The 13,066-nt window shown below is 39.6% G+C and overlaps 1 protein-coding gene across 2 annotated transcripts in view; it reads right to left on the reverse strand.

Moving 5' to 3' along the window:
* RECK (reversion inducing cysteine rich protein with kazal motifs) overlaps window positions 1-13,066 on the reverse strand; it is a 65,748-nt gene that overhangs the window by 15,044 nt on the left and 37,638 nt on the right. For both annotated transcript variants that reach the window (XR_008821059.1, XM_056333647.1), the window contains exons 10-14: window positions 11,908-12,087; window positions 10,727-10,939; window positions 9,838-9,974; window positions 7,515-7,655; window positions 4,714-4,902 (exon numbers count right to left, since the gene is read on the reverse strand). Coding sequence is in view for 1 of the 2 variants with exons in the window: in XM_056333647.1 (XP_056189622.1) it covers window positions 4,714-4,902; window positions 7,515-7,655; window positions 9,838-9,974; window positions 10,727-10,939; window positions 11,908-12,087 (860 nt within the window). In the remaining variant the exon portion in view is untranslated. The remainder of the gene's footprint in view (window positions 1-4,713; window positions 4,903-7,514; window positions 7,656-9,837; window positions 9,975-10,726; window positions 10,940-11,907; window positions 12,088-13,066) is intronic.

Raw genomic sequence — 13,066 nt, forward strand, 5'->3', positions numbered from 1 at the left:
ATCTGGAATCTAGTAATTTTTTATTATATAATACATAGAGTCTTAATCACCATACACACTTAATGAGTAGTTATGGCAAAAAGTGGAATGTCTGGGTTTGGGTTTGTGGTGGTTTGTTTGGTTGTGATTTTTTGGTGGTTTTGTGTTTGTTTGTTTGTTCTGTTTTAAATGGACAGCACTTACTGAGTACTGAATACCTTACCAGCTACACATATTGCTGCTATTTACCAGAACAAGCAACAGCTGTCCATTATGCAAACATCAAACACAAATACAACTTCAGACATTTTTGTGATTATTTTTACCAGTAATCTGAAAAAGTGCAAGTTTCTTTGGACAGAACAGTCCATGAAAACTTTCAGTCGCCATTTAAATAATATATTTGCTAATGACTCTATTTTGAAAGCATCTACTTTCACAAGATACTTTCTATAACTGCCCATCAAACGTAACATTAAGGTTAAGATGTGTTCTGTGTTCTAAGTACATTTGGCTGACTTTTATCTGCTTTGGATGAACAAAAAAACCCCAAACATTACAAGCTGTAAATCATGCAACATTACAGGCAGACTTTCCTAAGTGATGAAAATAATTGTGCAATTGATTATTTAGCTCTGCTTGGTATCTTTTAAGAGAAAGAAATATGACAATTACCTACTCTTTCATGATATCAGGGTTTGGTTCACAAGCAGAAAATTATGTTTGTGGCAAATGTAACAAGTGCTTGGCTTCTCAAAAGTTACTTAAAAGATGTACGTAAAAAACAGTGACTCAGTTACTTTGACCTTACTAGGTATCTTTGAATTGCTTTACTTATGCTTCAGCTTCAGTCTGACAGTATTGTAAAAGGGCTGATCTACAGACACTGAGCAGTGTCCAGTGCTGAAATACGTAACTGTTCACTAGCAGAAAATCTTTTCCTTGTGGACTGATTCAAAGACACCAGCCTCAGACAGGTCACAGCTCGGCACAGACTCCGTTTTACATTCAAGACATTTTGCAAGATTTTTCCTATCTTGGTAGTAGCTTTTTAGTTTGCTTTCCTTTTCAAAGAGCACAGTGCCAGTTTGTATGACAAAACCGGACCTTTACAGTTCTCAAGCAATGAATAAATCTGAAAATAAATCAGTATTATCTTTTAAGAAGTATCACTTGTCATGTCTCTTTCAACTACTTTGTCAGATTAGGTAGAACCCAATTAACTCTTGCTGCCCATGCTAATTTAGTCTTCAAACAGTCAATAACAGTAAAGTTAGGTTTAAATTATTAACTTTCTAAAATGTCAAGCAAGAGATAGTTAGCATTCTTTTATTGTTAAAACAGAAAGCTGCTAGTTCAAGTTACCTGGCAGACAGAGATCAGCAGGACGTCTACACCCACTATGCTGAAGGAGACTTTCAAGAACCACAGTGTTCAATATACCTTTGTTATCATAACGTATCCACTTACATGTTCATTTTAAAGCATATGTTAGCCCCATCGATTAATCTTGAACTATAATTCTTATTTAATATTAATTTCATTTAAAAAATGAGTAGGTTTTTTTTCTGAAAGGCACAGGCTGCCTTGTGATGCTCAACTGTACGCTACGAAGGTTTCAAAGACTTTTGAGTGCAGAGGACAGACTATGCCTGGTATGTATTTCTAACACATTTGTACACATTAGCAGAACAGTCTTCTAAACACCTTTTTTTGAAACCGTTGTCCTTTGTGTGAAACCTACCAACATTGCTCAGTAAAAGAAACTCCCTCCCCAGAACTCCCCGTAAGAACTACACCAGCATCGCTGCCTAAAAGAGTACCAGATTTATTATGTGATGCCAAGGGAAGAGAATGCTGGGATTGTGCAAAACTTATTATGGGATGTTTAGTGGAAGGACCAAAGATGAGGAAAAGGAGGAATTAAGACAGACCAATCATGAAGATGTGTGGGAAAGCAGATGGAAAGGGGGAAAAAGGGATTTGCTGAGTGCAGACAGGTCAGTATGCTTCCCTCACCACAATCCATCCTACATTTTTATTCAATTTTATTTTTACCCTCTGTGTGTGTGCACTTCCTACCCTGAATACATGCAGGAATGCTAACAGGCTTTAAGCTGGATGAGTCAGTGCATAGGGTAAGAGGCCTGTGAGCCAGCAGTGGAGCGGCCACACCAGCCCTGGGAGCTCTGCTTGGGCCTGGATGTCACCAGCTCTGCCAGACGGGCAGCGGCCGGCGGGCCGCCACCAGGCAGAACCGCTTATTAGTGGCCTTCATTTCTGATCAGCAGCAGGGCAGGAACAGGTTTGTGTTAATGCTATGTGTCTTCATGTGGGTGCCAGTAAAGCAGTAACTTCTGTCCACGTCGATCAGTGTGGCTGCCCCCGTCAGCAGCACGCCTGTGCGTGTGTGTGTGTGCATGCCTCTGGGTGCCTCTCTCTCGACAACACATCCAGTGGTTTCTGGCTTTGTTCACTGCCAATTCTGACAACGACTGTTTTGGCAAAATCAGTTTTATGTGGCCTTTACACCTACAGCTAGGTCTGTTGTAGGAGGGAGGATCATACAGTGAACACCTGAAGCACTCAGAAGATTTGCCAACAACAAAAGCAAAAAGTAAAAGCCTCTCTGGCATCCCTGTTCCCTGCAGAGGGAGTTAACGGTCCCAGAGAGTACCTTCTGCACAGGCAATGTGCTAGCCAACCTGCCTCAGAAACAGCTCTGGACAGACAAGCACTAATGACTCTGCGAGTAGAGCAGGTATTCACCAAAAAATTCCAGAACTCCTCAGGTGTGAAATACCTGCTCATATAAGCGAACTTAACTTGCAACCTCTTGCTTTAAACTCCCCCAGTGACACATAACTACATATGCCACATTAGGGGAAGGAATCACAGGGTTTGTACAAGTCACAAAACAAATCGTTTGGATTATCTGAAGGAGTCAACAGCCAGGTGGACACAGAAAATCAGGTTGATACGCTTCAATACCCAACAGGCATTTAACAGCTCTTTTACATAGGCTTTCAAGAAAAAAAAAAAAAAAGCAGAGATAGGAAAAAAGGCACTAACATGGATAAGTACTGTGAAACAGAATGAATGGGCAATGAAAGGAGGTCACTGGAGGAGTCTCCATGCTCTATGCAGTGGCTGTTCTGTTCAACATATTTATATGTGATCCAAAAAAACAAATGCAAGTATTTACATGACAAGGTCTACCAATAATATTAATGTACAAAGGACCAAATAATGAAAAACTGCAAGACAAATCTCACCACACTGAGCAACTGGGGAAGGCTACAGTGGAGGAAAATAATCGCACTGAACATACAGTAGGTCTCTACAGTTCACACAATGAGCTGCGAGCTGACCGTTCCCACTTAAGAATGGGACCATGGTGTTACAACAGACAACTCTGTGAAAGCATGACCTCAGCAGAACTAGTAGCCAAAAAAAGATAATGTTCAGAAAAATTATGAAAGGAACATCATTTTGCTATCACATATGCTTGACTGGGCACTTGCATTGTGAATGGCGCATAAAGTTCAGCTCCCATTCCAAAGAAAATGTAAGAACTAGAAAAACGTACACAGTAGGGTAACAAATATGACCAAAAGCATACACCTGTTTTTACACAAGGAATGAGTACATAGAATAGGAACTGGCTTGGAGAAAAACCCAGAAAGCTGAGGGGAATATGACAGAGGTCCAAAAGAGGAGGCAAATAGGTAACAATCATTTGTCAGCTTTTTCAGTACAAGAATTAGGATGCATCTCATAAACCAGGAAGAACTAGATGAAACAAATTATGAAGGCTCGAAGAAAAGAAATCCCTTGCAAATCCCACCAAAAAAAAAAAACCACAAAAGGGAGGGGTTTTAGGCACACATCTTAACATGTGAAACTTCTTGTCAGATGTTATAGCTCATGATAAAAGTTTCTGACTCTTTTTTTTTCAACATGTATTTAAGATCCATGGAAGAAAAAGAAACCAACCACCCGAGACAAAGCCAACCCCCCCCAAACCATTTAGAGCTAGTAAAGAAACTCATACTCAAGGGGTCTGTAGTCTGAAGCAGAGAACAGATTCTGGGAGAATATAAATGGGAAATATAATTAACTCCTCTGCCTTTTCTCATACTCTTCCCCAGACATCTCTGTTGGTCACTGGATATCCAACACCGTTAAAAGCAGACTGAGAGCGCCTGCAGAGCTGGAATCCAGGAAACAGGAGCCACTTAGAGTCCATTCCACCGTGCTTCAACTGCAGAACTACAGCACGCTAATGCAGATCCATTTGTTTTGTTGCTGTTGCTTCACCCCTGCTGCCTACTGGCTCCTCTCAGAACTTTTCCCCTCCTTCATCCCCCAGAGCTCCCACCAGCAAATTCTTCTTCTAGAAAGGAAGCTCCCTATTATCAAGCACCCTAAAACACAGGGGATGTGAGGCACGTCAGTGACTTTGTTTTCACCTTGGCTGAAAAATGGTGTACTAAGAACACGCTTCACAGGGGACTTTCACTGGCTGAGACAGACACAGTTCAGTATTGACTTCAATAATGGAACCCTCCAGCATATGCAAGAACTAAACAGGTATTATATATAGGGATGTAAACTTTTGTATTTTCTGATAAACTCTGCGTTCAGATCCTCTGGGTCTTCGTATGTACCTCAGATTTCATGACTTAAGGAGCAGGCACTGTGTAAAGATACAATTGCTGCTCTAATACTTACTTTTTCTTTGTCCTCCAACAATGCATGATTTTTGGAGGTCAACACAATGCATTTCCATGCAGTTTTCTAGCAATCCACTGTGTCCACAGGTACAAATCTTGTAACATCCAACATCACCAGCTGAGGATGGAACCTGAATAAGTGTACCTTGACGGACAATAAAATCTGAGGCTTCTCCCAGTTTGCAACCTATATAACAAGGAGAAATTTTAGCTCGTATTTAGTAAATACTTTGGCAAGTGCCACTATCGAAACTACTACTCTGACTTGTGAAACTGCTAAGGTGTTCCTAAAGCAGCCTTGCTCTTGCCCTTTAGACAAATACACTCATTTCATAAAGGCAACAAGTAGCAGAAATAGAAGATGTTCTGAAGTACCTGTAGAAATGTCATTTAAGACAAAAAGACTGGTAATTCCAACAATTCTCAAGTAATTTCATTTTCCACAATTCGGCAGTAGTACAAAATGTATGCAATACGACAAATACCACATATGCTTCACTCTCTCCAATACCGAATCTTAATTAAAGGGTCTCACAAGCAAAGCGTAGTCATTTCCTCTCTCTCACGTATTTTGGTGTCTTCCTTCCCTACTTGTACATATTATGTGAACACTGAAGGATTCATATAGGTAGATGTGAGGAGGGGAGAAAGGGAGAAAAAGCAGGAAAACTGGTTTAAAAAAAAAAAGAAATAGAAGGAAAATTGTTTTCAAAATCACAAATAAAAAATAATAAAACAAATAGCAGATTAAAATTACCCTAGAAATTATGAACTTCAACAATTCCCCCAAAGCTCTCAACCAATAAAAAGACTGAATTCAAACATAAAAGTCACCTTACAACCTTTAGAGGAAGTAAACTGTCTCTTAAAAAGTTTTGGGTGAGCTTGTTTTCAGATCACTTTGAATGACTTTTGCAGCAAGTGAAGACAATACCACCTCTATAGCAATAATGCTCAGCTTTTCAGAAAAACAAAAATATGTTGTAAGGGTCACAGAAACCTAACAATGTCCCTAGGCTCACAAAAAGAACAAGCTGAGGTCTGTCCTCACTTTTAGAAAAGCATGACTGTAGCAGATGTATGAGTGAAGCAAAACCCAGTTTTCCTTTTTGTAATTAAAAATCACTGGAGAAATGGATCAGACACAGAACCACTGGAACAAAAGATGCTCAGGGAACAGATGCAAGACAGTTATGGCAATTCTATCACTTCCTTTAGAAAGGAGGCTGCTTCATGCAATTCAGTTTAAAAGTCAGCGCCACTCTCACCTGCTCAGTCTCTCTCAACACATGTGTTCAAGCTGTCACCAAACACAAGCTTTCCTCTTTGCTTCAAGAGCCATAGGTGCTATCTACAGTCACTGAGCGATACGCTTTGCGACAAAGGAAGGGGAAAAACTGAGGCACGCACTACTACTAGATGAGGTAGAACAACGAAGGGGCTGTAGAAGCTGGGACATCCTACAGTCTCCCACCTCCTCATGTGGATTTGACCCTTGTTACCAACACCATCCAAGCCTGCCATTCCAAAGTGAGATAGCTGAAACTCACTGCACATGACGCTCTCTCCCCAGTCAGCTCGCATTTATGGTGGTGCGGGAATTAGACAATGCCTGTGTTCTAAAATGGCAGTTCCCAAATGATCACCAATGCCTTTCTAGCGAGGTGCATCTACATTACAGGTATCGCTCAATGGAGCAGCAGCAGAAGTGCAGACAGCCGTTACTGATGCATCTCCAGATGTCATCTTTAATGAGAGGCGGTACCATGGGTCTCATGGAAGTGCAAAGCAGCACAAGAAGCATTATTTGTATTTTTGTTGTTTCCCAAAGTCAGCATCGCTTTCCATCAAACTGCAAGTCTACATACAGATTTGGGAGAGACACAGAGCTAACCAGCCTTGTGGTTCTGCCTTTTGCCAGCCAGAGAACTCACAGCACTGCCAGTCATTAAAGATTAAGTGCTGAGATGCTGCATCAGTGCTGCAAGCTCAAGTAGTAGAGAGAAGAAAGGAGAGGGCAATAAATTACGCGCCACGCCACTTCCTTCCCAAGCCCCAAACCTGGGCACTCCAGACCCAGTGAAGCAGGAACAGTGAAGACCTTAAGAAAAAGTCTGGGTATTAATTTACTCAGACCAGAGCTAGTTACCCAGGAGCTGCTGGAGGCAGTCCGAGAAGCTGACCTGCCTGTGGAGAAGGCTTTAGGACAATTCCATGTAAGATACCACCTCAAACTTTAATATAGCACCAGAATTGCTGCCCACGCAAATGTACATCCCAGGGCACCCTGCTTCTGATCAGACCCTCAGAGCTCTCAGAATGACCTCCCAAGACCAACAGTCTGATTTCCATTAACATCAAAGCCAGACATAATGTCCATTTAATTCACCAGTATGGAAAGTAATGCAGATATGGCTAATAATATATGGAAATACAGGGCAATACATGTCACAGCGTCCGCAGCAACAGTGAGCTGCACTGTATTTACAGTACTGCATGCTTGTAATTCTAAATAGCAGGCAAGCTGCTTTGAGGCCACGTACGGGCATTTATTTCTTCTGAAGCAAAATAAGTAATGCATCTTCTAATAAGATGTTATGTTTCAGTGGACAATAAAACCAGAAACACAGCAAGAAATGAAAAGAGGTAGAAGGTAGGCTACAGATTTTGAAAACACAAGATAACTGCAGTAATAATTCTTCTGGGATATCAGCAACTAACTTTAGAACTTTCAACAAAACTTCAGTGCTGTTATCTTTACCAGCAAAACTCAGGTAAACCGAAATCCAAACCCCTTACCTGGCACACACAAGTACGGAAGACACACTTCTCCAGACTGGCAGCCTTTTCTGTTTACTTCACATAACTGATTAGCTGCACATGGATTCGGATTACATGGATGTGTAACATCTTCTACAATGTTACCTAAAGAACTTGGGCCTGAGAACAGAACGTACAGCATTTACATTGACTTAAATGAGGTTTATTTTTCTTCAACAAAGCACAGCATTTCTTACATCCAGTGAAATCATATTTTTGATGGTTCTGTGAAAAATATGTATTTTTTTAAAACTATACTTGTAGAAGCTTCACATGGCAAGATACTAACTGATTTCAAAAGTTTATAGTCCTCAATCTAGAAATGACAGCCCAAATGATTCTTCACAAGCAAAATATAGGTCCTCTACCTTGTGTTCAAAATAATTTTCTCTATATGACAAAAATACAAACTGACAATGACCAGCAGTTTAATCAAGACAAGTCCCATAGTCAACGATTAACAGATTGCAGGTTTAAAGTACACTTACTGTTTAACCAAGTTCGCTATCATCAATAAACTTTTGTTTTCCCTTTAACTCACTAGTAAAGTTCTCCTGTTACAAGACTAGGGAACGGGAAAGCAACATGGAAAAGCAGCAGCTAAAAGGAAAGCAACACCCAAAGCTTCAATACATCGTCCCTCTGGGATCAATTTATTTGTTGAAGCACACTTTCAGTTGCAGCTCTTACTAACCAAAAATCTACTGTTTTCAAAGTTCCTGGGATTCCAAGAAAGAAGTATCAAAGTTTAATTCAGAATAAGGTCTAAAATGGATAAATCCCATAAAATCTAAAAAGGTCTAAATGCTAGAACAGGAAGTAGTAATAGGGTAGAGCAGATTTGGAAAATAATGTCAAAAAATGCATTTAAATGAAATCTAGAACCAAGATGAAATTTTGCTAATACAATTGTGTTCCACTCTAAGGGATAAGACATGCTAGAAGAAAACAGAATCACAAAAATGTAATTCTTCCATATGCCTGCTAAATTAATGTTCTACTGCCCCAAGAGTTCGTTTTAGTTTTGGTTACTCTAATTGCACCGTTAAAGAATAGAGATTTTGCATCAGGCAAAAGTTTAATTTTGTACATCAAGAAGTCATGCTCTAAATCATGCTGTTATTTAAGTGACATTTGAGATCAGTCCTCCCAAGCATGACCAGCTTCTGTCCTGTAAATAAATGGTGCTAGTGATCTTATTGTCATAGTACTTTTTTTGGCATGCGAGATGACTTCTTGAAGAACAGAGTTTTCTTAAAGTAAGACTAACTAGTCTATTTTCAAATACGTAAAAATCACTGAAATTCAACAAGCCAGATTATGAGATGATGCAGACGAGTGTACTTGTCCCGAATATACAGTCCCCAAAATAGAAGTGTGGTGAGTTAGCCTTGGCTGACAAACTCCCACTCAGTGCCCCCACCCCAGATCGGGGTGGAAAACAGGTGGAACAGAAACAGAGGAGCTCACGAGCTGAGATAAAGACAGGGAGACTGCATTAAGAATTACCATTGTGGGCAAAACTGATTTGACCTGGGGAAAATTAACTAAATTTACTGCCAGTTAAAATAAGCATCTAATTACAGATGCAGGTAACAGGAACTAAAAAACAAACATTAAAGCAACTTCTTTCTTCTCCAGGCTCACCATCACTCCAGCCATCTCTGCCCCTGTCCCAAGTGACGCAGCAGTGATTGGCAAGGGGGGACTGATGGTGACTGTGGTCAGTACACAGGAGTTTCTCTCTGCTGCTCACTCCTTCTTACCCGCTCCCCTGCTCCAGCATGGGCTCTCCATGGGAGCAGCTTCCTTCTGCGTATGCCCACCTGCCGTAGCACGAGGTCCCCCACAGCCTGCCTCGTGGCCACCTTCTCCGCCACGCAGCACCTCTGCTCCTCTGACCTTGTGCCACCTCTGTTGTTTTGCACTCTTCCTGATCCCTCCTACACCCACCTGGCATTTTTTGCCCTTTCTTCAACACGTTCTCACAGAGGCACCACAAACTTTGTGAAGCAGCTCAGCTCTGCCCTGTAGCAGGCCCACGCAGGGCTGGCTGCGCCTGGCACACCGCAGCCCCTGCAGCCTCCGCTGCTACCAAAGCAACCTGGCCACGTACACCCAGTGCAAGAAGGAATAAGTGTCATGAACTATAGTGATGTGAACAATCCAGTTCTCTCTAATACCCTAAATAAAATGTCTCAAATTCAATACAACTTCTTTAAAAGAAATAATGACAATTATTAAAAGCGATGATAAGCATTCCAAGTACCTTGTTTCTTCGCATAGGCATGTTAATACTTACTCAGGTATGTATCTAATGGGATGCAGTTCTCCAAGTCATCTGTTGGAGATAAGAGCTCACAAATACTTTCAGCTGAGTGGCCTTCAGGGAATTTATTATGATCTCCACATTTCTTCAGTATTTCCACACAATCCGATCTTCAGATAAATAAAGAAACAGAACTTCATGAACACTACTTCAAGAAAAAAGGTCCTGTATGGAAAAGGCTTCTTTCCATGTTCTTCCTTTCACTGAATCCATGATTTTCCTCTTCTGCCTCACAACAGAGTGTTTATTTTTATATATATATATAAAAATCAGGGGGAGGAACAAATGTGTGACACAAAGACAAGAACTATTGCTTACAATACTCTTATACTTTGGGCTTGGCAAACTTCATTTTCTGTGGCATCATACGCATGTATCTCTCAAGACCAAACATTTCCTTGATTTACTAACATCTAATATGGGTTGAACTCTATTTCACTACCTGTACTAAATTAGCTGGTCTCTTTTCTACCCAATCACTTAGTTTCAAAATCTATTTTTTTTAAAAGATAAACTTCATTTTTTTTCCAGAACTTTCTGTCAGCTGAAAATCTGCAGTAGGTCCCAACACAAAAAAAGAGGAAAGGTTTTGTAGACACCACAGAGTGCCAAAAAACCTCCAACAATAAATCAGCTTTACAACGGAAGCATGTACATCCATCTCGTTAACAGGCAAGCACCTTCCCGTCCCAGTGATGGAGATTCAAGCAACGGCAACTACACAAGCTCACGTTCTTTTGTGCTTGCCTTGCCATGCTTTCCTAATGTAAGTCAAACAGCCCTACAGCAGTCTTCTAGTTCTCATTAAAATCCTTAGGCTGAAGCTCTGAACTCTGTCCCCCCAGCCCCCCCAAGTACTTACTTGCAGATAATACTTCCTCTAGATTTGCTGTGGCAAGGTTTAATCTGCAGTGAGCAGGCAATTGCCTTCCACATTTCTGGCTGGCATTTTTTAATGTCAAGCACGGGAATATTTATAAATGGCATCTTAATACTGCCTTTTTCCCACAGCTTCATGTCATTCATGGCTCCCTGGTCTGACTGAGTATTGCAGCTCCTAAAAAGTTCTGTTGGTCTTAAAAAGAAGAAGTTAAGATATGGCATGTATACAAGAAAATAAAACACCACACATCTCTTCTTTCACCATATGAATTCTACAGCCTTGATATAGCTTGATTTTTTTGTGGTATAAAAGAAACAAAACCCTTCCACAGCTAAGCAAGATCGAAATCAACTTGAATTCTGTCTTTAAGGAAAACAAGCTTTTTGAGATTCAGGACTGAAACTCCCTTCTCATCTCTACCTCTTAGACCAAATATCACTTAATTTTTTTTAACCTGAGGAAAGGTGACTTAAAAGCAAGTATCTTAGGTATCCAGAATATCTGTATGAATGTTTCCTGGTAAATCACTAATGCAAGCTGATTTATAATTTACATTTGCCCAGGCTGCATCTATCACATACGTAATTCTGCTACCTACGTAACACTCACACCACTGTATACTATCTGAAAGACAAGCCAGAGATCTTTAATAGCTAACAAAATTTTTAAATGTTTTCTTTTGAAACCAATTATTTAATTTGTAACCTTGCAATTACTAATTCAGACACCACTTTTAAATCATGAATTTTGCCCTAAAAAGTATAAAACTACAGAAATATCTGAAAGAAAAGGAATTTTGAAAAAGGGGTAATATATAAATTTAACAAGCGTCTTTACATTATTTATAATAAACAGTGTTCCAGTAATCATAGCTCACTTATCTATACGGTAAGACAGAGCAATATGCTGCTAATACATTATGACATTTTACAAGTTCATGGGTTTGCTTTTATTCTTGTAAGTTTTGTTATGTCTGTTGTTAAATACATTTCTAGAAGTTTATTCTAAAGAAAAAATTTCATTTTTAAATTATGTAAAAAAATGTGTGCAGAAAGACAGCTACATACAATCTCAAAATAAGCCTGAAAAACATTTTACTTTATTTTTTTAAATCAAAGCACAGGAATTCCTTTATAAAATATTCAGTGTCTCTCTCCTACCTGTTATTAAAATTAGTGCAGTAAGTAAGATTTCTACAGCCCAGCTGACAAGGTTCTCGTACATCTGCTAAACAGGTCAACATGGAAACTTCAACTGCATTATACTCACAAAAGCGATCAAATTCTTGCCAGCTCTGTGAATTGCCCCAGCTCGTGCTATAAAGTTTAGTGCAGAGCTCTCTAAACAACAACAACAAAAAAAAATTGACAAAGAACATAAAATTAAAAGAACAGCAGTCATTCAGCTAAAGCAGAGCCTATCGTTTCCCCGCTGATGACAACAGCCTATGCTCGCTGTAGAAAACTCTGTTAGTGATACTGAAAGACTTCAGAATATAAAACTGCAGTATCCAATAAAAATGTGATAGCTGGAAACCTGAACTAATGACTTTAAGGTGCAAACTATCCCAGCTAGTTTTACTTGTAATAAATCTAGTTTGATATGATAATGAACAACTTCTAATTCCCCATCCTTCAACTTCACATCACTCCTCCTCCTCCTACAGAAACAACTGGCAAGCAAAATACATTTCTTCTCTTGCCCTGATGTTTGAAACAGGCACACTGGTTTTTTGCTTGTGTTTGAGCTGTTTCCTGGTGTCAGTGATACCCAAGCCACTTTGATCACAGCAACATCCTACAAACTACAACTGTTCCCACCCCATCTGAAGGTACGGAATTTTGCTGTGGTATTAAAGTCTACTGCACATTGAAAACATGAGAGAAGGATCCATTTTTAGAACTCATTGTTAAAGCAAGCAGCTAAAAGATATTGTATCAACTGCTTTGTGCTTCGATGTTCTAAAAAAATAACAACTCCAGCGCTCTACTACTAAACGCATTGTAAGATCCTGCTGCATACTGTTTTGTTATGGGAGGGTTTGATAGAAAAGGAAGCGACAGCTCAGAAATCAATGTTTGCAACTTATTTTGACATATTGATGCACTTAAAATGCAACAACAATCTATTTCTAAAGTGGACAGAAAATTGCTCGACACTAAAAATGCTCCAAGTCAGTTATTTGCAAGTGTGCAACTATTTGCTGCAAACCTTTTTTTTTTTTTTTTTAACGTCAGAATAGTTAGTTCCATTATTTAATTATTAACTAAATAATCTATTTTTCACTGACAAAAATCTGAACAGCATCTAGTAAGGAAC

Source organism: Falco biarmicus, chromosome 3 (assembly GCF_023638135.1).
Source record: "Falco biarmicus isolate bFalBia1 chromosome 3, bFalBia1.pri, whole genome shotgun sequence".
Taxonomy (NCBI): Eukaryota; Metazoa; Chordata; class Aves; order Falconiformes; family Falconidae; genus Falco; species Falco biarmicus.